This window comes from Brassica napus, chromosome C4 (genome assembly GCF_020379485.1).
Source record: "Brassica napus cultivar Da-Ae chromosome C4, Da-Ae, whole genome shotgun sequence".
In the NCBI taxonomy this organism is placed as follows: domain Eukaryota; kingdom Viridiplantae; phylum Streptophyta; class Magnoliopsida; order Brassicales; family Brassicaceae; genus Brassica; species Brassica napus.
In genome coordinates this window covers 47,802,229-47,825,577 of record NC_063447.1, presented here as the reverse complement: position 1 = coordinate 47,825,577, position 23,349 = coordinate 47,802,229, and the positions used below count along the sequence as shown (strand labels likewise).

Genomic DNA, 23,349 nt, shown 5'->3' with positions numbered 1-23,349 from the left:
GTATTTATACAACAGAAGCCTACATGGAATTGTTTAAAAGGAGGTCTCCTTCTAATTAGTAGTACTTAGTGCTACCTTCAAAGTTTCAGTTTCATACTATGCTAACTGTGCAGTTTACAAGAAGCGCAGAAGAAGCTGGAGATCAAGAAACCACCACACATCTTAGTTACACAAGAAGCTATTTTACAGAGTAGTCTTCCCACTAGAACTGAAACTCAGCAACACACTGTAAGAATATGTGGACACTGAATACTCTCTCTTTACGGTTGTGGTTCATATCGGAAGCCGTCTCGACCATGTAGAGTTTAATGACGAGGTTACACTATTTGGTTATAAGTTGATTTATGTTCATTTCGTTAAATATATAAATTAGAGTGATAATGAATGCAGTTACATAACATGATAAAAGAGTGGATTACATAAGAATTTACAAGTCTAATGAAGTCCATAACTATGACAATATCTCACATAATAGGCTTGAGAGTGGTTTCAAGCGTTCCACAAAGTTGAGGACATAGGCATCATCAAAGTGTCATCATCTCCCAACAACGCCTCAATATCTATCAGATCATCATCAAAACAAGTTGCTTCTTCTGAATTTGCAAGAGCCTTTTCAACCTAAACCAAAAGATCAAGTTTTCATTACACAAAGATTATGCTCAAAACCAAAAATACCAATGATGAGATCAGTTTATTTAACTGTCATTACCTTGCTTTCTTGGATGTCGTTGACCACATTTAGTAACCTACGGTATTGATCTCTAGCTTCAGGATACTGAACCATTGACTTAACTCTTGCAAGAGCCTTTTCAAGCCTTTCCTCTGTTTGCTTTCTACCTTGCTTGAAGAAATCATCATCTTCTTCTTTCTCTGTTCCATCTTGCATTTTGGTAACAAGTGCGTCTGACTTAAACCCACGCAAACCAGCTCCTTTCCTTCTCCAACGCAATATCACCTTCTCTAGTATCCCCACTGACCAAATTATCTTCCTGTAGTTTTTCCTTACCTGATAACCTCTTACATGAGCCTGCACGTTGCCAGTTTTGAACCGTTAAGCATTTCATTATCACAACTAAAACGAATCAAGATCATTGGTTTGGTTTAGGCTGCGATTTTTAACTGAACCGAACTCGCCGAACCGAACCAAACCAAAATTTTGGTTAGTTCGGTTCAATTCCGCAGATTTGTTTTCTTTTCAAAAAAGAAAATAATTGTTAACCAAATTTCGAACCGAACTAACCTACTAAACCAAAAAATTTAACTGAACTACCGGAAATTATCCGAATTTTTAACCAAAATAATCGAAACCAAAAACTTCGGTTAGTTTCTATAAAAAAATTAAAAACTGAAGTAGCCGAATACTGAACCGAACTTTTTTCCAGTTCAAAAGGTTATGTACCTGTATCTTGATGATTCTTTGACGAGTAATCAGATAATCTTTTCTTCCCTTGTAACCACGGAACTTGTTCTGAATCCTGATCGCAGCAGCTTGCACGGAATCATCGCTATGCCCCCTTCCTGGTCTGTGTGTTTTTGGAGCAAGCATTGAAAGAGCACGCTCTTCCGACATCCCCAGCTTCCTGTCTCCAAACTCTTTCATCTGCTTCTTCTGGAAAGACTGAGCCCTGAAAACCTGATGAATCCGAGCCGCCGCTTGGCTAGCGTTACGCACAGCTGTGAGAGAGTCTGTTAATGCCGAGCTGGACGGGCTAGGAGCTGCCTCAACCGCTGCTCCTAGAGATGTTTCTGCGTTTTTCTCATTTAGACTGAGCAAAGAAACATGTGCTCTCAAGGCGTATTCCGAGAGATAGCCAGCGATTCCTTTGTAGCCATTAGCGTAGGCTAGATCAGAAGGTGTGCTTCCTGATGGAAAATCCGGATTCGGATCAGTCAAAGTTCCAGGAGATGCACCGAGAGCTATGAGAGAACCTATTATCAGCTCCCTGCCAAAGAAAGCTGCCCAGTGAAGTGCCGTCCAGCCATTCACGTCGCGAAAATCAACGCTTACACCAGCGACTATCGTCGGTTCCAACGCCCAGTTGTAACCAAGAGCAGCAGCAAAGTGCAATACACCTTGGCCACCTTCGTCCAACACGTTCGGACCTTTCCCACCTTCTGCTATCTTTTGCAAAAGCCATGAGTGTAAGCTTTCTTTCAGAGCTTCCTGCAAGAGGTTGTTCTTCATATTCTCTTGAGAGATTTCATTCATCAGCATCTGATCCAACTGGTCATCGTTCTCGAAAAGCAGTAAACTAATCTTCTCGCTCACTTGGGACAAATAACTGTCGTTCCCCCCGGGAAGAGAGGAGTGCGTGCAATCAGATTTCGAGCACAACAGTTTCACAAATCTCGCCTCGAGACTTTCGATAGAGTTGCAAGCAGTGGAAGAATCATCTGTGTCTCTATCAAAGCCTTGAGACTCCAGAACCTTGTACTCGAACTCACGCACTTCGCTGCACGCTAACCTGTTGGAACATGTTACATAAAAGGGAACTCTTCCAGCCTCATGCATAGGAGCAACGCACTCGAGGATACCATTAGCTATAATATCCGCTGGAACTTCTGTTTGCCCAAACATGCAAGACCACTCTCCGCTCTCAGCCGTCTTTAAGAATTTTCCACTAACGAGAACCTTCACTTCACAACCCACATAAGTCCAGTTTGGAGCAAAGTCAATGATGGTAAAGAGCTGTTCCTTTGATAAGGAAGGACTCATAACATATCCACCATTAGAGACATCCTCACTCTCAACTTCTTCCCAGTAGGCTGTGGAACTCGAGTGAGTAAAAGACTCGTTTGCATCAGCAGTAACACCAACATCTCCGAGTTCTCCGAGCTCTTTGCTCATCCAGCGGTTGAAACTGTCCATTTTTTTCAAGCCTTCTTCGCCCAATGCACCGTCTAACAAATGCTGTTTCATCGTAGATAGATATGGAGCTTTTTCACTTGAAGCTAAATTGCTTAGCGCATTTGGCTCTATATCTACAGCTAGTAAAAATTGAAGGTTAGCTTTTAAAAACATGTAAAGTTTTACCAAACAAACTGAGTGAAGTGTAAACCTTGTCCTTGGAACCACATTGAACGATCAGATGTAAGTCCTGAACTTAACTCCTGATTCTGTAGACGTTTGAAAATAAAATTAATACATAGACTATCAATCAAAAACAAGGAGTTCAGATAGTACTGTGTGTACCTGGCTTTTGACAATGGACTCCTGTAGACTGGCGAAATCTTGCATAGTAAAAGAGTAGCTTTGGAGCATTTGATCAAGCCCTTCATGCTCACTGTGAGGCTGCATAGGTAAACCTTCGCCTCCAGAACCACAATTTCCCAATATCTCTTCCCAGGTTTGGGAATCAATGGATTTTTTGTTTTTTATGCTATTTGTTACAACAGGACCGTTGATAGTTCTGCTTTTTTCTACCATAGTGGACGAGGGGATTGTGTGAATCTCTTTCTGATAGCTATCCCTCGCTGCTTACCAAAAAAAAAAAAAAAAAATTAAAAATCAAATACCATATGACGTTTTGTAAGTATCATCAAATCAGGTCACCGAGAGCTTACGTGTCAAAGACATCTGATAGTAAGGATCAAAACCAGTAGCTGGAGGCTGCTGAAGTGCTTGATGTGAGTAAAGTATGGGGCTCCCCTGCTGATTGTATGCTGTAGAATGAAAGTACGAGTTATGCTATGCATAAGATAAGATACTACTAAAGTATGAAAGAAGAAGCACCTGATTGTGCATCTTCAAGTTCTGGGGTGTGAACACCATTGACACTTGCTGAGTCAGTAGCTTGTGACTGATTGTTGCTGTGATCATATTGATTAATGCTGCCGGAAGCATAACCATTGCGTTCACTGGTGTAGACTTCCCCAGTTTCTTGAGTAGAATCTTCAGTCCTTTGCATCCGATTATAAGAAGTAGAAACTCTACTACCCTGATTCATTTACAAATTTCACTCTCAAAATGTCAGGTTCCGCAAAAAAAAGAAAATAACAGGGCAGAGAAATGAGTTAACAACAGGAAGAAGTCAAACCTTAACTTCGAGATAGTGGACAAAAACTATGTGGGAAAGCTCTCTGCATAGGCAACCAACAATAAACAACAACAAGAGACTTAGCAAAGGAGATTATTATATGTATTGAATTCATTTGAAGTTATAGTGCTTGAAGGTCAATGTTCTCATCAACTTCAAAGACATAGTAAGAGGGAATCTAACATAATAACGCAAGCAAATGTTGTTTAAGTTATAATAAGCTTACTCTTGAAGCATCCAATAACTGCGTCTTTGAAAATGTTCATTGTCCTGTCCATGTGCATAGTAACAATGTAGCACATCAACGCTTCCAGCCTGCAGGGGATATTCATGAGCAAAGATAAATCACTAATAGGCACCTATAAATCGTATGGGATCAAAGAATCACATTAAAGAATATGTTATGATCTTACTACCTTCAACCTCTCATGAGCTTCTTTAACCGTCTTTCCATCTCTTTTCTTCCTCCAGTTGTGACCGTCTTTCCTGAAGTATCTGAGCACCTTTCGATCAAACAGAAAAACAGATCCACCTGAAATAAAACAGTGATTCATCATGAACATCATTCTTAAAACCTAAAAAAAATGGGTGTACACGACCAGGAGAGATGATGAATTTTACTTGCAGGTGTAGTAGGTGGCTCGGTAGAAATTTGAAATTTTTGGTAATTCTGTAAGATTTCGCAGATTTCAGGAGGACGAAGCCATCGATTTCTTGCTTCTGAAAGTATTTGGCCAACATCTGCGGAGGAAACAAAAAAAAAAAAAAAAAAAAAAAAAAAAGTCTGAGATCACTCCTCTATCTGTAAAGCTTTTAAAGGCACTCTATTAGTACATTTGGTTGGTAGCTTCAAATCTAGTGCAGCTAAAAAAAAAAGTCAACTTCCTATTAGAAAGCAGCTAACTAAAGTAAACCCAACTCAATATAATAGCTGAACCCTTTCTTTCTTTTGTTCTCAACCAAAGATTACATGTCCAAATCTTTTCAGCTTATACAAACCATAAACAATAGCTAAACCAAGAATTAGATTTGTTTTGTTTTCAACTTAAACAACTTAATAGATCGAAACATATTAAAGATTTTTAACTAGATATATATTTGACCCATAAAAAATACACAAAAAGAAATATTATGAGATCACCTAGTTCGTTATTAAGGCTAAATCGTCTTGCTTCCGCCATGGATTCCTTTTTGCGATCTCAGAGTCTCAAAGCAGACATCAACAAAAAAAAAACTTGGAACAGTAAAAGTGAAAGCTTTCTTCTTCTTCTTCTTCTTAGAGAAACAGAGTAATCAAAAGAGGTGGAAACGAGAATCGAAAGGATCAAAGTGAAGATGAGAAATCGACCAAGGAAGCATCTGAGTACTGAGAGAGAGAGAGAGAGATGGCCGCCGAAATTGAATTTCTAGTCAATTTCCTCTGATGCAGCTTCCGCGACTCTGCCTTTTTTTTATTCATTAATAATTAATCTTTCTGTACTAAATTATAAAATGGGTTATTTGTTCACGTGTTCGCACTATATCCTGCTTTATAATTCCTTGTAATAAAGCTGCTAATCAACTCTATAATTAAGTTTTATAAAATGAAATCTTAATTCGGTGAACTATCTTCACCGACTCTGATTACAGCCATTCACTTAAACATCTTAAAATTAGTAATTACCCAAAAAGTTTTTTCGAAAAATCTATACTAATCTGAGGTAACGGCAACCTATACATTTTTTATCCGGTTTGGCAATTCCCTTTGACGTATTTTAAGCCCATTAAAAATCTCCAGGCATGGAATGTTACTTCGCCTATAAACATAAGTAACTTAAACCCATAAGAGCACACACATCAAAATAGTCTTTTTCACCCAAAATATTACTTAAAAAACAAAAAAAAATAAGAAAGAGATTGTAGAAAAATGGAGAAGAGTCTTTGAACATATTTTGAGAAACCCTTTTAGACGATGATTGTTGTAGTTTTTACCATGGTTTTTCTTTTTGAAAATCTATTGTATTTGTTAATGAGAAGAAGACAAAAATAGCACTAAATTAAGTTTTTGTTTCCAAACTAGCACTCAAGGTCAAAAGTCACAAAAATAGCGCTTAATGTTTTATCAAAAGTCACAAACTTAGGGTTTAGAGTTAAAAGGTGGGGTTTATGATTTAGGGTTTAGGGTTTAGAGTTTAGGGTTTAGGGTTTAGGGTTTAGGGTTTAGAGTTTAAAGTTTAGGTTTAGAGTTGAGAAATGAGATTTTGGTGATAAGATTTCAAATTTTGAAAAATAAAAAAATTAAAATTTTCAAAAGATAAACATAGAAATATGCTATTTTGGTCATTTTAGTTTTGGATTGCTATTTTTGTGATATAAACTTAGAAATGTGCTATTTTGGAGATTTGTCCTTTGTTAATATTAGGGCTTATTTTTGAAATTTATAACTTAATTATTTATAACTATGACGTTAGCAATATTCATGTTTATTTATGTTTCTAGTTAATCACAGAAGACTACTCTCATAAATAAATATCTAAATATCAACTTTTTGTTAGAGATTAAACTAATCAGCTGTAAACACTAACTCTAAAAACCATTTTGTATTAGATATTTCATAATTTTAAGTGTTCTAAATATATTATCTGGTTCGTTTTTATTGTTTACAAGCAATATAATAATTCTAGATGATTTGACGGTTATTTTCGCCTCGAATATAAGAAATTGATCTTACAATTATTTGGATATATATTTCATTAAAGATTTGATTTTTATATTTTTATTGCCTCACATACTAACCGATAAATTTGGTTAAAATATTTAATGAGCCGGTCCTTTTAATTTATGAATATGTAGACCATACGAAATTCTAAAATTTGATTGAAAGGTTGTACCAATCTTTTCATTAACATCCATGAGAGATGAAGGATTGACATGGAAGCTTATCAGATTCATCATTTTATAAATATTATTTCATGAGAATTATAATGTTCTCATCTTTTATTAGAAAATGTTATGGCCAGTTGAATTACTAATTTTTATATCTTGTGTTATGTATGATAGATGAATATTTGAGAAGATACAATATTGGTTTATAATTTGGTTTAACAAATTAAATGAAACAGTCTGTCTAAATATCATAAACATAACATATGTTTTTGAATAAAGAATTTAAAGCAAATAAAATCATATTTAAGTTTTTTTGTTGTGTGAAAGTTACAGTGGATAATATATTGAATAAGTTTTTAAATAATATTTCAAATTTCAAATTTAAGTTTTTTATTTAATTTTGTGTAATATTATATTTAATTTTAATAAAATAATATATTGATAGGATACTGTTAGGTAAAAAAACATACATTTAATAAATTTTCTACAGTATAATTCAACTTCCTTTTTTTTTAATTTATCTTCTTTCATTTTCTTCTTCTTCATTTTATCGGTCTTCAACTGTTCTTTTCGACATTCTTCGCTACAAAATGGAGATTCACTGTATTTTTATGTACAACAACACAATCATTCTGCTTTTCAATTATAATTTTCTTGCAAAAGCTACATTCATTTGTGAAATAGCTTAGGTAGTGTGGATCTTTTGGCGGAACCATATGAATGCCTTATAAATGATTTGACTGAAATTAGATCGGGACAAAGATATTTCAATCATGAGACTGTATGTTATATACTGGAAAAAGCTTGTGAACTATATCATTTTCAAACTTATCCAATATTTAATTCTAATATATTTTTCTAGATTTGTTTCTTAAATAGGTCTACTAGTTTAAGTCATATTAAATATTTCTTTATAATGAAAATTAAAAACAAAAAAAAAGATCTTTCTATATGTACTTAATATTTTTATGACTCAGACATAACAAAATTTTATCCAATTAATAATACCATATCTCTATATAGAGTAAGATTTCATTTCCTCATGTTGCTACTTCATCAAAAGGTTATCTAAAAACTTGAAACCTAAACATAATTTTTCTAAACTTAAAAACAGTCTCAAATTCTCATATTTTATTATTTAAACCAAACCTCGTAAAAACGTGTAATAACCTACCAAAAATATACAAATTTGACAAGACATACAATCTTCTCAGCACCCGATGGACCATATCATCTATATTTCAGTCTATGCAAGTACGACCACAAATGAGCTTCAACTAAATTCATTTGGACAACCCAGTAGAGCCTACAGGGAGTCCAAATAGGGAGAACCAAACCAGTAACCCGATTCAAAAAGAAGATCCATCATGTTTACTAAATGGGTCAAACCGACATTGTTTATGAAAAATCTTCAAATCCTTCAATTTTATTCGATTAAAAATTATTTATGGAAGCAATGAGAGTCTGAATATCATCTATAAGCCATCCTAGACGTCCTACCATGTGCCAGCATCCTTCAATTTTATTCAAATAAAACATATTGTTTGAGCAGAAAACATTATGAATAACACTTACATTCCGATTCACCATTCGAGTTATCATCACTAAATTGATCACCATTTTAACCAAACTCGTTTTCATTTGCTTCATCTGTCATATCACCAGGAATATTTTTGTATTCAGGGTTATTCGGATCAGTAAGAAAGATGGAATCGATTGTTGTTCATGTACTTCGACTTCATTTATCCATGAATATTGTTGCAAAGTGGTTCTTCTCCACCGACTATTCAGCCATGAGATGTAACTTTAATACTACATAACCTAGTTGTTCTAGAATCTTTAATATGAGGGTATGAAATGAAGCTAACATGATTAATAAGAAAGACTCAAATTTGTTGTATGTTCATCCAACGTTGACATCAAAAACTCCAATTTTTTAATGACGACATGGTTGAACCATTTACATTTGAAAAGGACACATTTCAATTTCAATAACCGGTAAAAATCTACTTCAATAATCTCTTGAAAGATCCCTAGAAATCTGTTCCATGTAACATATTATTTTAACTCTTTTTTTACTCTTAAATGAGTTGTAATCGTCCACTGTTCGTTAATTTACACTTTTACAACGACTCTTCTTCTAAGTTGGTAATTCATTGTAAAATTACATGTACTCAAATTACGACTGAAATTTGGTGTAAAGTTTCGTCGTTATGCGCATGTTTTCTTGTAGTGATTTTCTTAAGTTTCGCAGGTTTCACTTCTTGGAGGTGGTGTCGATCAATTAACAAACTATCAAGTTCAGATCAATCCAATCTCTAAGAGAAGTCTTATCCCCAACCATTTGTTTGAACAGCATTCAATTAACAAATCGTCAAGTTCAGATCAATCCAAGCTCTGAGAGAAGTCTCATCCCCAACCATTTGTTTGAACAGCATTCCACTTATGATGATTGTTGGACTTTATCACAAAGACTCCATGGCCCAATGGATAAGGCGCTGGTCTACGAAACCAGAGATTCTGGGTTCGATGTCCAGTGGAGTCGTTTACTGTTTTTTAGAATCATGTCCGAAATATTATGAACTACAAAAGACGTACGTTTTATATTATAAAATGAGACCATCGTCAACAGACCACACGAACAACAAACCACTTTGGTCACAGCATCTTTAGGAAAACCAAACCCTACGAAACCTAAAACTTGAACTCATTTTAGACCAAGGAAAGGCTGCTCTCACCACCCGGAGGCCTCCTCGCTCCACCATAGTAATCCCGATACTCGGACTTGCCGTCTGCAAATATATTGTTTCCCCTCATCTCCCGCGATTTAGCTGAGCTATGCATCTTCTCTGAATACCCAGGAGGGATCTTATCAGATTTGAAGATACCGTTGCTCGTGAGTTGCTGAAACTTGGGGTTGTTGTGTATCTTCCTTGATGACTTCACAACATGTTCTTCAGTGTTACGGCTTTGCCCCTGTTAAAAAGCGATGCAATTGTCAATCTATAGCCATCACAAAGTAAAAAAAATAACGAACTTAGTACTTGCATTGGAGGCTTTAGCAGATTCCTCCAAGTTCTTGTTTCCTTTAACTTGCTGTTTTGTTGCAGCTACTTGGGTTTCAGGAGGAGGAGGAGATGCAAAGATGTCGCGACCAGTGATTGCTTTGGTCTTGGAGCTCGATAACTGCTTCTTTTTGCTCTTGGAGTCGGCCTGTGTTTGCACAGACCTGCCCAACTCCTTAAGCTTTGCAGCCTCGGCTGAAGAGGTTGTTGGTTTCTTAGGAGTCGCAGCAACGCTGTTCTCTTCGCCGCAGAAAGATATCTGAGTATCCTGCAAAAATGAGAGTAACCAACCATTCTGAATGAATAATCCTTACAAAGAATGGGAGAAGAGACAAGCAGAAGAAGAAGTTACCTGATCATGATGGTAATGGATTCTTGAAGTGTGAGTTGGATCACCGTTGGTTACGTTACCATTATCAGAGAAGATATCACTACCATTCATCTCTTTTAGCTTGTGGCCAGAACAGTTCTTCCTGTATGAAACACTGAAAGGTACATCATCATACCGGTTATATATTAAACCGGTGGTTTAGCTTCCTTTACACTAACCACTGTAATATATTATACTAAACCATGTAATGTAACAAACTCAATTCTATTAAAAAGATTCAATAGCTATGTATCAGACGAAAACCCTAAATCACATTTCGTTCAGTAAAACCGTTTCTTCCTAATTTCAGTAAAATTCAAAAAATTGAAATATTGAAATCAGGAAGAGATAGGGAATGGTTACTTCTTATTAAGCGATTCGGCTTCCTTGTTGGTGGTTCTGCCACCACGGCCGAGGACGTCGCCGATGTCATCAGACGGCTGCAAAAGAAAATAGAAATTTTGGAATTGAAACTGAATCAGACGACGAAGGATGAGATATCGGGGGGGGGGGGGGGGGAGAACGGACCTGGTTGGAGGGATTAGCGGCGGAGGAGTGGTGGATCTGGGGCCAAGAGAGAAGATCGGCGGTGGAATGATGGGGATCGCTTGATCGCTCCATAATCTCTTTTTGATTTGATTTCGTCTTTTTTGTAACTGTAAATAGTGCTTGTGAGAAGGCTGATCTTTTTTTTTCTTTCTGTCAACAGCTTTGTTTTTCTAATTTTAGTGGAGGTTTCTTTTTTTATTTTACACTTAAAAATTTTAATTGAGAATCGACAACCCAGCGGTTTGGTTTGTTTTCATCGACAAATTCGATTTATTTTGTTTATTTAAGATTATTGAACCGGTTTACTTGTATAATTTGGTTGATCAGGTACATCACTAATTCACGATTGGTTTGGGACCGTATAACTGTATATAAACTTAAATAGAAAAATAAGAAATTAGACTTTGGATACAGTTTCATAGAAAAATGTATATAAATCATTAAAAATCTAGTAACAAGAAATGATTCATTTTCTGTGGCCTGTTGGATTACGTTTTAGTATATTGCTGGTATGATCCTAATTTTTACTGTTAAAACGCTCTATTTGACGGATCGACGCATGTCATTGATGTAACGTAACGATAACACAATCATCTTATTTAGTTTAAAAATACCTAAGATCAATGTTTTCTTAAATTCGTTGAGAACCTCTCTATGTTTTAGCCGAAAACAAAGAATAAAAAAAAATCTCTTAACTATTATTAATCAAATCATAAACTGAATACATCTCTAGGCATAAGACTGCTTATTTATATGAAAACTAAATAAAAATAAAACTATTAAAAATACTTAAGATAATTCTAACTAATTAAGATAAATACTAAAAAATAACTATAAACTAGATAATCAAAATATTTAGAATATATCCAAATATCTCTCCTTTTTTTTTTTTTCAACATCCAAATATCTCTCTATATCATTTTTTCTAGGTTGGAAAAGATTCGAATCTTAACCGTGATCTTCAACCCCAAAACCTTCAAGACTTGAAATCTTCACATGAAACCTTATTTTTTTGAGACTCTTCAAGTGGTATCTCTTGACCTTCTTATTATTCCTCTCCAAACAAATTATAAGACACGTATTGCCTTTAGCCAAAATTTCCATAATTTGCATGAAACCTCCTTTTTTATTCCAAAACTCCAAGGAGACATCTGATTGGCTTCTAGTGCTGTTGAATACATACTTGACGTCTTCTTTTGTCGATATGACATGGAGATTTTTAGTAGTAGTGAATCCATCTTCCCAGACAGCCACCACATGTCCATCACTCATCCTTGCAATTTTGATGAAACTGTTTTCATCATCGTCACAAATAGAATTTTGAACATGAGCGTCTTTCTCTTCCATAACAACATCATCATATATATTGAATATTGGATCACCAACAATATCGATATAAATGGTGTCTTCATTTTCAGAAAATAAGTTTTCCTTTGCGAAAAAATAAATGTTCTCTTCAACATGATTCCAGAATCGTTCCTCGATTAAGAAATCAAAGATATGCAGCTCTGATATCACCTGGTATAACGGAAGCTATAATAACATAAAGATCTTATTTAGTCTAAAAATATCTAAGATCAATGTCTTCTTAAATTCGTTGAGAACACCTATGTTCTAGCCGAAAACAAGAAATAAAGAGAAATCTCTTAACTTTTATTAATCAAATCCTAAACTGAATACAACACAAAATTTTGTATTCATCAAGAAATATATATATGAAACTTGACGGATATCAAAGATAGGGTCATTCGTCAATATAATCAAGTATAGTTTCATATCAGCCAAGCATGTTAAACTATAGATAGGAGCAATTGACCAGGTTTTTTTCCAAAACAATAATTAATTAAATAAAAAGAAGTGATGCAAGAAACAAACAAGCTACTGACTAATAATCTTTTCTCTTGCCTCATGAAGGCAACCTTGATTATTGGATCTGCACCAAACTTGGAGCATAAGAGACCACAATATCTTTTAGGGGTGGGCATTCGGGTACCCATTCGGGTTCGGTTCGGATCTAATCGAGTTTCGGGTTTTCGGGTTTAAAGATTTCAGCCTCATTCGGGTATTTCTAAATTTCGGTTCGGGTTCGGTTCGGATCTTTGCGGGTTCGGTTCGGGTTCGGATAATCAATTTAAATTATTTTTAAAATTTTAATATTCATTATATGCTTAAAATTTCTCAAAATCTATAAAACAAAATAATATATTACATATAAATTTGTATAATATATGTCAAAATGCCTAAAATTAACATATAAATTGGTTTGACTTGAATATTTGGATAGAAAATCAATAGATATTTCAAACATTTTGGTGTTTTGAATATATTTTAGCTATTTTAGACATTTACTTTTGACTATTTATGTATATTTTCAAGTATTTTAGAGAACTTAAAAGTATCTTATATATTTTGGATGTTTTTAATATATATTAAATCTAAAAATAATATATATTAAATCTAAAAATAAGTAATATATTTAGGTATATAAATCTATTTCGGTTACATTCGGGTACCCGAGATACTTCGGTTCGGGTCGGGTTCGGTTTCGGTTCTTTAGATACCAAAATTTTGAACCCGTTCGGATATTTAATTAATTTCGGTTCGGGTTTAGTACTACTTTTTCGGATCGGGTTCGGTTCGGTTCTTCGAATCCGGGTTATTTGCAGAGCCCTAATATCTTTCATATATGTTTTTTTCTGGTAGCATCCATCCTCTCCTACCACATAACATTTATCTTTGTAGTCATTTTCAATGAAGAAACTCTCAACTTCCAACCAATGGTCCGCCCCAACGAAAGGTTTCATATCAACTTTAAGGAAACTGCTCCACGACACAGCATCTGGCTCAATCTTAGTTGTAATCCATATCACAAATTCATATAGGTACTTTTGAAATAGCACCGCAAGCTGCTCTCCTCTTACACAAGAACATCGAATCCCATCATCCCCAAATTTATCACTACTGTCAAATGGTAGATCCATACACGGTCCAAATTTCTCTCTAGTAAAATCGAAACCTAATAGTTTCCCATCAACAACAAAGTAACTATTTCCCTTCAATGACACACCTCTCTTCCGTCTCCGTTTAGGATTGGTAGGATTGTTGATATCAAGTACCCTCCATTAACTCAACTTAAAATCGTAGATTTCATGCTTTAAATGATTATCAAAAAGCACCAAGACTTTATGGTTCTTGCTGTTGTCGTATCCAATAGCATACTGATTTGTTTCGATCCTCCTATTTCTGAGTTCAATCCATCTGGTTTGAGCCAAATACGGGTTCCATACCACTAGACTGTCATCCTCACCCTTGGCTAAGCATAACAATAAGCCGTCACACTGATTGACTATCAGTAAATCGAGAGGAATATGTAGTTTAGCTATCTCCTTTATACATGTCAAGTCTTTGATGCTATGAATTCTGTGGAGACTGAATCTTTTTCTAAAACGATAACCATCAAAATTCAAGAACATGGGAAACTCTTTGGCTGAGTGTTTCTTTGTAAATGCGACAACCCGCTCCGTGGGAACTACCTGCCCCGTGGGCTCCAGGTTCACAGTGCTGCAGCGCACGACCCCAACCCCTCCATTATGAGTTCTCTCTAACTCCATAATTAGGTTATTGGTGAGCCTCGAACCCAGGACCTCACTTTTTAACATCATTCTCTTAAGTGATATTTTTAAGTTTATTTGGTAGATTTGTTTTTAGAAATTTTAATATTTTTATAAATATTAAACTACGATGCTGATTTGACATATTTTCTGATATTTTAAATTATTTGTGAATGATTTTAATAGCGTATAGCCTCTATCATAAAAACATATATGGACATAATTTTGTTTTTTTTTGTGAAACTCTTTTATGTTAAATTTTAAATAAATTAATATAAATACCAATCTAACTTTTAAGATAATTTTTATATTTGTTAATTTATCGTTTTGTATTGATTTTTATTTTTTTATGTACATGATTATTTGAATTTTTTTTTTAACTTGATTCCTTAACTTGTTCCTTTTTTGTTAGTAAAAGTTTTATTTTTAATTTTCAAATATTTAGTTTATGTAACAAGTTAATTATTTTTCGTGAACTTTTTTTTCTTTGTTTAACTTATTTGATTTTAATTTTATTTTGAGAAAATTAACTTTAGAACTTTAAATAGAAAAATATTAACTTGATAAGTAGAGGAGTGTCAAAGCCAGAAACTATGGCAGTAAGGTTACAAAGAAAGAAACTGTTACAATTTCTGAACTTGATCAAGTCCACCAAAATGACACTCCACCGGTATGAAAAACGATTTTTCCCAGTGAATCTGTTAAAGAAATCTGTCTAGCTCCTACTATGATAGTACTATTGTTGCAGACATGCACCTTTTGTTGTTTTGCTACTATCGTGGACATTTTGTCTCAGTATGACTGGTAGTTCATTGCATGCACTAAGTGTAAATGTAAACTAAGGCAAGCAGACAAATCCTTAGTTTGCAACACATGCAGTTACACAAATACGGTTTGGTCTTATCAAGTACGTTATTGTTTCTATTATAATAATATCTCATATCAGATAAAATAATAAAGCATTATGAATACTCCTTAACATATATCATTACTATTTTAAATTATATATTGTTTTCCCAAATCCTAGTGACATTATAGAAAAAATGTTTTACTGTTTTAGTACGAAACATATTTTTTCCTTTTTAGTATATATATGTAAAAAAAATAGTAACAGTGTCATTACCTTCGTAATATTTCGATAAAAATAACTAAACTGACTCTAAATCTTTAGAAAACCAAATTGGAAAAGGAAAACAGTTTTTAATCAGAAATACTTAGCTATAAAAGAAAATAGAGAGGGCCACCCTAAGAGATAGAAACCTTAATTAATTTATACGGAAACAATGACGATGATTACTGATCTTTCACTGGATTTGGTAGAGGAGATACTCTCTAAGGTCTCGATAAAATCTCTCAAACCAGTAAAATCCACTTGCAAAGAATGGAACACTCTATCCAAAGACGAGAGCTTTACTGTGACAACCCGCCCCGTGGGAACTACCTGCCCCGTGGGCTCCATGCTCACAGCGCACCGACCTCAACCCCTCTATTATGAGTTCTCTCTAACTCCATAATTAGGTTGTTGGTGAGCCTCGAACCCATGACCACACCTTTTAACAGCATTCTCACTGGACAAGCTGTCACCAATATATATATAAATTTACTTCTTTAAGATTAGTTTACTTATTTTTTTTCTCTTAAGTGATATTTTTAAGTTTATTTTGATAGATTTGTTTTTAGAAATTTTAATATTTTTATAAATATTAAACTACGATGCTGATTTGACATATTTTCTGATATTTTAAATTATTTGTGAATGATTTTAATAGCGTATAGCCTCTATCATAAAAACATATATGGAGTTAAACTGAAATTAATAAAATAAATAAAGAGTTAAACTGAAATTTAATATTTAAAATATTCTTATTTACATTGGTACTGTCTATAAGAAATCATCTAAATTTATAACAGGTTAAACAAGTTTCTTAACAAAACAATGGTTAATTTTGGTTATTTTTATCGATCCAATTCATTCTTTTCTTACGTTATGTTTACAAAGTTGTATGTAAAATAAATGATGGTAAAAGTAATTCAATTGTGTAAGACGCAAATTGTTAGTTCTGTTTATTTATGTGTTTTCTCCTTTTATCAAAGAAATGAATTGACATTTTACTCATTAGCAATTAAATTTTAGTAACACTACTAATATTATGTTTTGAGACAGACAAATGTTTCTAAAAAATTATAATCCAAATCTTCATTAAAGTAATCTGATAAGTTTTTATGAAACAAATCTAAATATTTTTATAATCTACAATAAAGCTCTAAAATTAGGTCATTAACAATAAAAAAGCACATAGTGACTCTTTATACGCATTTAATGTACTTCACCTATAAAAGTTACATGATCCATGCTTATGAAACTTTATTAAAAGCGATCAACATAACATATAAAATTTAAAATGATCTCACACAAGTTCTATCAAAGAAAGATATTTGAACAACAATGTTAATAAAATATATGAAAACATAATAAAAACAATCTAAAGAAATTCACCAAATAAATTAGTTAATATTTTTAATAATATTTACAATTAGGAAAAAAATATATGTGAGCTAATAAAACATCATAGTTCGGCATTAATTTATAATGTAACTAGATCAAGTAGAAGATATATCTAATATATATTACAGATTTTATATAGTATTATTTTAATAAAAATTACTTAAGGTTAGTTAAATTTCTATTTATTTATTTTCCCTTTTCTTATAGCTAAGAATTAAATATTAATATTTTAAAAAAAATCATCAAAATATTTATCATGTTTAAAATCTAAAACTAATATTATACTATCAGTATGAATTTTAAAGAATTAAATAAGCGTATTTCAAATACATATATAATAAGTATATAATAATCATATTTTCATTGTAAAAATTGGTAAATACAAACGAAGTTAGACATTGCGCATATGGAGTAATTTTTTTATGTCATTTGACTAGAAAGACAAACATAAATTATAATAAAATATATTCTATCAGTGTTGTAGTAGTTAATAAGCATCAAACAATCTATATTTATATTTTTAAAAAGTTATGATTAATAAACAATTTAAATACATTTATAAACATATTTGTACATTGACATATATAAAAAGAGATATCTTAATGTTAGTTAGTTTTTTTGTCGCGATCTTAATATTAGTTAGTTAAAGGGTATAAGAGCATCCCCATTAGTGAACCCCCTCTTGGGGTTCAAGTTTATAATTTTTTATTATTAATTTTTTTGTTTGATTAAAAAAAAATAGAACCAATCGCGGGCCGCCACGACACGTGGCGGCCCGCGAAACAGTGATGAACTCGCCGGACGCAGGTTTATTGGGGAGAACTGAGAAGGGACAGATTCATCACTGTTCATTATTTTAATATTTTTTTTTTGGGAGTCTGTGTGAACCCCCCATAAGTTCACTAACGGGGATGCTCTAACTTCTGGTTAATGAAGGATGGTAGTGAAACTCACATCTCTCATCATTCAATTTTGTGGGTATTTCCTTTTTTTTTTTGTTTTTAAGTAGGTTGGTAAACAATATAATGGAAACGAAAACTAAACTTGCAAGTTTAATTTTTCAAATTATTAAACAGAAAAATATATCAAAATAGAAAATGTTAATAATAGCATTATACATAATTTTTAGTTTGTAATCAACCATTCTAATAATTAACAATATGAAGCTAACTTCTAACATAATATCATCTATTTTTTTGAGTGTTCATATTCAGCACTATGAGAGGTTTTGATGAAAAGAGTGTTTAGAAATCAGTACACTGCGAGTTAGGGAGACCTGATCAGGCTTATCACAGAGTCCACACAGAGCAAGCACTTTTAATCAAGAAATCATACTATTTGGAGATAAAGAAATCGAAGAAGGCATGAGGAATCTCCCTTACCGGTTGCAGTTGTAATCAAGATGATTGATAAGAATTTGAGGAACAAGTTTACCATCATTCAGAAGAAAGGAGATGTCGCTTTTGAAGAGGGAATGACTTGTTTGTTTGACACAAGATAGAACTATCAAGAGGAAGATGCAGTTTAAGAAATAATGTAGGAAAAGATAGAATTTTTTTCATTGCTCATTCTTTATAGGTTACACTTGATGTAAAAAGGGATTTTAAATTAAATTTAACATTCAATTCCAAAAAAAAGAAGATAATACTATATAAATTGACTAGATTAAGAGCATGCCAACCTTGTGCCTTTGCACGCTTTAGCACCGAATGAATCCAGTCCCTTTGAATGTATCCTCTCATCACCAGCAACGATCCGTGCTTTCCGGGGTGTTATTCGATAGAAAATTAAAGTGTTATTGGATTGGGAAGTTTAATAGAGTTTGATGGAATCTAAATCTGAAATGAAATACAGTGTTATTGGATTGAGAATTTGTCATATAGAATTAGAATCACCTGTTATTCAATATCATCTGCATTTTATTAGAATCTAATTTGAATGGAATATGATGTACTTTTGTATGAGAAATAAGCGTAAACAAAATCCAACACTTCTGGCTTGGATTTTGAATTTCATCAAAAAAAAAAATTCTTTTACAATTCTCCTCCAACTAGGAGATTCTCCTCCAGGATGGAGATGTTCCAAATTGATGTGGATGTATTAAGAACTGGCTTGATTATTAGGGATATGCAAATCTAAATTCACGTTTTAAGAAGTCTGAAGATAAGAGACGACATCATGGGTTGAAGGTGATTAAAACCAGTTTCTTTTATTTTCGTAAAAGTTCATCACATCTTAACTACCTAGCAAATTAAAAATATCCACTAATTTTAGAAACAAAAAAGTTCCATAGCAGTTATTAAAATCCCCATGCATTACATTGGAATCATCAAATTCCACTGAAGTACAATCAAACTCTAATTCCATTACGTAATTCTAATTCTCTATTCAATAACACCTCCTTAATGTATTTTAGTGGAATTGTGAACAGAAGTATTTTACTCAGCAGATTTCACTGACCCTAACTATTTATATATAAAACATAACTCAAGCTTAGTGAATACTAACTTCTCTGTTCCATGGACTATCGTTTTCTTAAAAGGGATATCCTTGATTAAATTTCATTAATACTATTGAGTACATAGGAAAAGAGGGGGACAACAACACTAGAAGAAAACTTATATATACATTCTTGCTAAGCCATCTACTCGATCGAAGATATCCTCAGAGACTATTGTAAGAAAATCATACCAAGAAAAACCGCTGAAGATATCTTAAAAACCCGTCAAGTAACAGAGATCCCCAGCCATCTGAGTCTACTATGGAAAACCCAATCTTCTCAAGAAGATCTTCGTTAAATCTCGGCTTGACGTCACCTACTAGCTTGCGGTTACACTTGTCTTCAAGTTTCTCGGTGAACCACCCATACTTTGTGTCCAACGACGTTCTTGACGTATCCGCTAGCGTGAAGAACTTTCCCTTGTACATGACTTGCCACGTCATCCTCACGTCTTCTTCACCGGCAGTGATAGCTGCGTTGCTTACGTCGACTTCGATTTGGAACTTGTCGTTAGGACCAAACACGAGATCTTTACCCCTTTTGTAAACCGATGCTTTCTTTGTTTTAGTGGAAACGTGGACGATGAAGCTGAGATCAGAGAGTAGTATCTTGACGGCTTCCGCCACTTGATCTTTTCGGCGGCGTTTAGCGTCCGTTTCAACAGCGGAGACAAGGTGTTTGTAAGAGATAGTTTCGGTGTTTTGTACGACCTCATAGGGAGAGGAGCGCTGTGAAGACCTTGAGGTTAAGAGAGCCTTCCATAGATTGTCAGAGGAGAAACACTCTAACCACGTGGTTGAGACGCAAGAGGCGATGGCGAGAGTCTCAGGCTCCATGTAAGGACCAAGAACGCATAGCGCCTCCCAAGACGGTGGATGTGGCTCGGTATGTTCATGTTCGTCGGCTTTTTTAGGCACAACCATATGTGCGGCTTTCTCTTGAGTGATCTCATCGTAGCGTTTGCGTTTCAGGGGGTTCTGTTTCAGGGCGGAGGGAGAGGACAAAACACGCGCAACAACGAAGGAGGTAAAGGGAGACATGTCGAAGTTGTCTGATGTCTGTAATTCACCTTTTTAGTTTGGACTGGTTATAAGTTATTGCTGATCACTATTTATAGGCAAATGGCAACTTTTTATGAATAACAAATGGCAACTTTTTTATGAATAAACTAAAGTAATGGCAACTTTTTTATGGATAAACTTAAAGTAAAATTGGAAATTTTAATTGTTCAAAGATAATTATAATATTATATTCTTATTGCTTACGCTAACGGATTTTGAATAAAAATCGTATCTAATTAATTCATGAATAATTGCTTTGAAAGTTCTTTGTAGAATTCGTATCTCTCCAAGTTTATATTTTCAAAAGAGTGAATGATATTTGGCTACTTAACTTATTTTATCTTTTCTCTCTAATTTGTAACTCTCCTCTCAGTGATTTGAGAGCCAAACAGTTTGTTATGTTGCCTATTTTCTTTTCATGTTTTAGAATTATATATAGGCTGAGCGCCCACATGATTAAGAGTAGTCTTTTTAACACCTTGATTGTTATTTAATCACGTTGACTATCATGAATGTTTCAAAGTGCACACATCACAATGCATTACACCACAGAAACTGTGGATATACTTAGAGCAACGTACTCAATCAATGCTACGAGGAGGAGCTTCTCAAAAGATAATTAGTTGTTAATTAAAATAAAAATGATTGATGAGTTCAAAAATGATTGATGAATTCTAACATTCATCTAATAAATTCTCAAAAAAAATTATTTTGAGAATTTATTGGGTGGGTATTAGAACCACATTAATCATCATTTTTGTTTTAATTAACAATACATCATTTTTTTGAGAACTTCCTCTTCACATCATTGATAAGGATGCCCTAGCTGCATAAAGGGAAAAATATATTTCATTCTACTAGAATTACTACAGTTGATGACCAAAAATATAATAAATGCATGAAATTTAAGAATATAAAAAATGTCCAATTATTATGGTAATAAAGCAAATGAAATAGTTAAGATGGGTAAAAAAAGAATATAAAAAGTATAAAAAAAGATTTTAAAATAGGTAAATTATGTTTTATACTTCTAATTTAATATAATAATTGATACCAAATTTCTTCCATTAATATTTAAATCTAAAATATTAAAACATGAGTACAAATAAAAATTGAGTCAGACTTTTTCTAAATATTTACAAGGAGATGCCATTGCTCCTTGACGTAAAAAAAAAAAAAGAAAAAATCTCGAGAAAGGCTTCAGTATTGGATATCATTGACTTGAGTCCATTACCTACGTAATGATCAACAATAATAATTAGACTTATCAGAGGGTGAATCTCGCCGACCAATAGTATTGTGTTATTTCATATTTGATATTTTTTTAAAAAGAAAACAAAATATTATCAAATTATATTATCTTTTTAAAATTAAAAGGTAATAAGAAATAAATAAAAAATAGTAGTAATTACAAAAAAAATATTTTTTAACGTCGTCAGCAAAACATTAAACCCTAAATCCTAATCCCTAAATTCTAAACCCTAAACCCTTGGGTAAACCCTAAACCCTAGGATAAATCTTAAACTCTAAGATAAATCTTAAACTCTAAATCAAAATAACTAAACACTAAAACACTCAAGGTTTATGATTTAGGGTTTAGAGTTTTAGGATTTAGTGTTTTTATTTAGAGTTTAGGATTTATCCAAGGGTTTAGGGTTTACCCAAAGGTTTAGAGTTTACCCAAGGGTTTAGGGTTTACCCAAGGGTTTGGGTTTACCCAAAGGGTTTAGGTTTACCCAAGGGTTTAGGGTTTAGGGATTAGGATTTAGGGTTTAGTGTTTTGCTGACGACGTTAAAATTTTTTTTTTAATTCTTTTTTCTGTAACTGCTATTTTGTTTCCTTTTTTAAAAGATATCGAATTTGAAATAAATAAATCCTATTGGCTGGTTAACCTAGAGATTCACCCTAGGGGGTGAACCCAAGAATAACTCATAATAATATGGGTCGAAATATGTATCTAATACTTAGTCCATATGATGTTTGATTAGGTTTAATCCAATCGATGATTGGTCTCATTCTATTGATATCATTATATAGTATACTTTGTACAAAGGAGCCGTTAGAGGCACATAACTATACTACCTTAAATGAATATAAGAATATATACTTTCCTATGCTAATACCCTCCCGCAGTCGATACGTGGTGATCTCGTACGTGAAGACTGGACTTGAATGATTTGAATAGAGAGGTAGGGAGGACTTTTGTGAAGATATCAGCATATTGATGCGCTGAGGGGACATGTAGGACACGAACCTGGCCGAGAGCCACTCTTTCGCGGACAAACAAAATGTCTAGCTCGACATGTTTTGTTCGATGGTGTTGTACTGGGTTCGTGGAGAGGTATACCGCGCTTACATTGTCACAATAGACAATTGTTGCTGTTGAAAGGGGGCAGTAGAGTTCGGTAAGAAGGTTGCGTATCCATATTGTTTCAGCTACTGTGTTTGCCACACCGCGGTATTCGGCTTCTGCACTAGATCGAGAGACCGTTGGTTGGCGTTTAGAAGACCATGAAATGAGGTTATCACCTAGGAACACTGCAAAACCGGATGTGGAGCGTCGTGTTGTCGGACAACCCGCCCAATCTGCGTCTGTATAAGCTGTTAGTGTCGTCGTCTTGGACGGAGAAATATGTAAGCCTTCTGCTATGGTTCCTTTTAGGTAACGAAGGATATGTTTGATGGCAGTGAAATGCGGCTCGCGAGGATCATGCATGTGCAGACATATTTGTTGTACGGCATACGCGATATCAGGGCGAGTGAAAGTGAGATATTGTAGAGCAC

General features: G+C 33.8%; 3 protein-coding genes and 1 non-coding gene across 13 annotated transcripts; 1 reads left to right on the top strand and 3 right to left on the bottom strand.

Annotated features, from left to right (window-relative positions):
• Window positions 1-351: 351 nt before the first annotated feature.
• Window positions 352-5,461, bottom strand: LOC106375930 (calmodulin-binding transcription activator 3-like). Of its 2 annotated transcripts, none has more exons than XM_048756305.1 (12): window positions 5,179-5,461; window positions 4,659-4,778; window positions 4,454-4,569; window positions 4,264-4,352; window positions 4,038-4,080; window positions 3,734-3,938; window positions 3,565-3,663; window positions 3,194-3,474; window positions 3,060-3,117; window positions 1,400-2,988; window positions 710-1,027; window positions 352-618 (listed from the first exon to the last, which is right to left on the bottom strand). In XM_048756305.1, the coding sequence occupies exons 1-12, from the start codon at window positions 5,216-5,218 to the stop codon at window positions 490-492; spliced, it is 3,087 nt and encodes a 1,028-aa protein (XP_048612262.1). In that variant the 5' UTR covers window positions 5,219-5,461; the 3' UTR covers window positions 352-489. The 2 variants fall into 2 exon arrangements, with proteins under 2 accessions (XP_048612262.1, XP_048612263.1); XM_048756306.1 differs by having other exon boundaries at window positions 1,400-2,982; window positions 5,179-5,460.
• Window positions 5,462-9,374: 3,913 nt separating this feature from the next.
• On the top strand, window positions 9,375-9,447 carry TRNAR-ACG. The gene has a single exon. It is a non-coding gene; the product is annotated as a tRNA-Arg (tRNA).
• Window positions 9,448-9,481: 34 nt separating this feature from the next.
• LOC106375929 lies at window positions 9,482-11,102 on the bottom strand. 9 transcript variants are annotated; one of them, XM_048756303.1, is made up of 5 exons: window positions 10,866-11,102; window positions 10,701-10,777; window positions 10,320-10,452; window positions 9,947-10,226; window positions 9,482-9,878 (listed from the first exon to the last, which is right to left on the bottom strand). In XM_048756303.1, the coding sequence occupies exons 1-5, from the start codon at window positions 10,956-10,958 to the stop codon at window positions 9,865-9,867; spliced, it is 597 nt and encodes a 198-aa protein (XP_048612260.1). In that variant the 5' UTR covers window positions 10,959-11,102; the 3' UTR covers window positions 9,482-9,864. The 9 variants fall into 9 exon arrangements, with proteins under 9 accessions (XP_048612260.1, XP_048612259.1, XP_048612256.1 ...); XM_048756302.1 differs by having other exon boundaries at window positions 9,947-10,235; window positions 10,866-11,101; XM_048756299.1 differs by having other exon boundaries at window positions 9,951-10,226; window positions 10,866-11,101.
• Window positions 11,103-19,031: 7,929 nt separating this feature from the next.
• On the bottom strand, window positions 19,032-22,017 carry LOC106373116 (probable F-box protein At5g04010). Its single transcript, XM_013813335.3, has one exon. It carries the CDS (start codon window positions 20,541-20,543, stop codon window positions 19,689-19,691), a length of 855 nt encoding a protein of 284 aa, XP_013668789.2. The 5' UTR covers window positions 20,544-22,017; the 3' UTR covers window positions 19,032-19,688.
• Window positions 22,018-23,349: the final 1,332 nt, after the last annotated feature.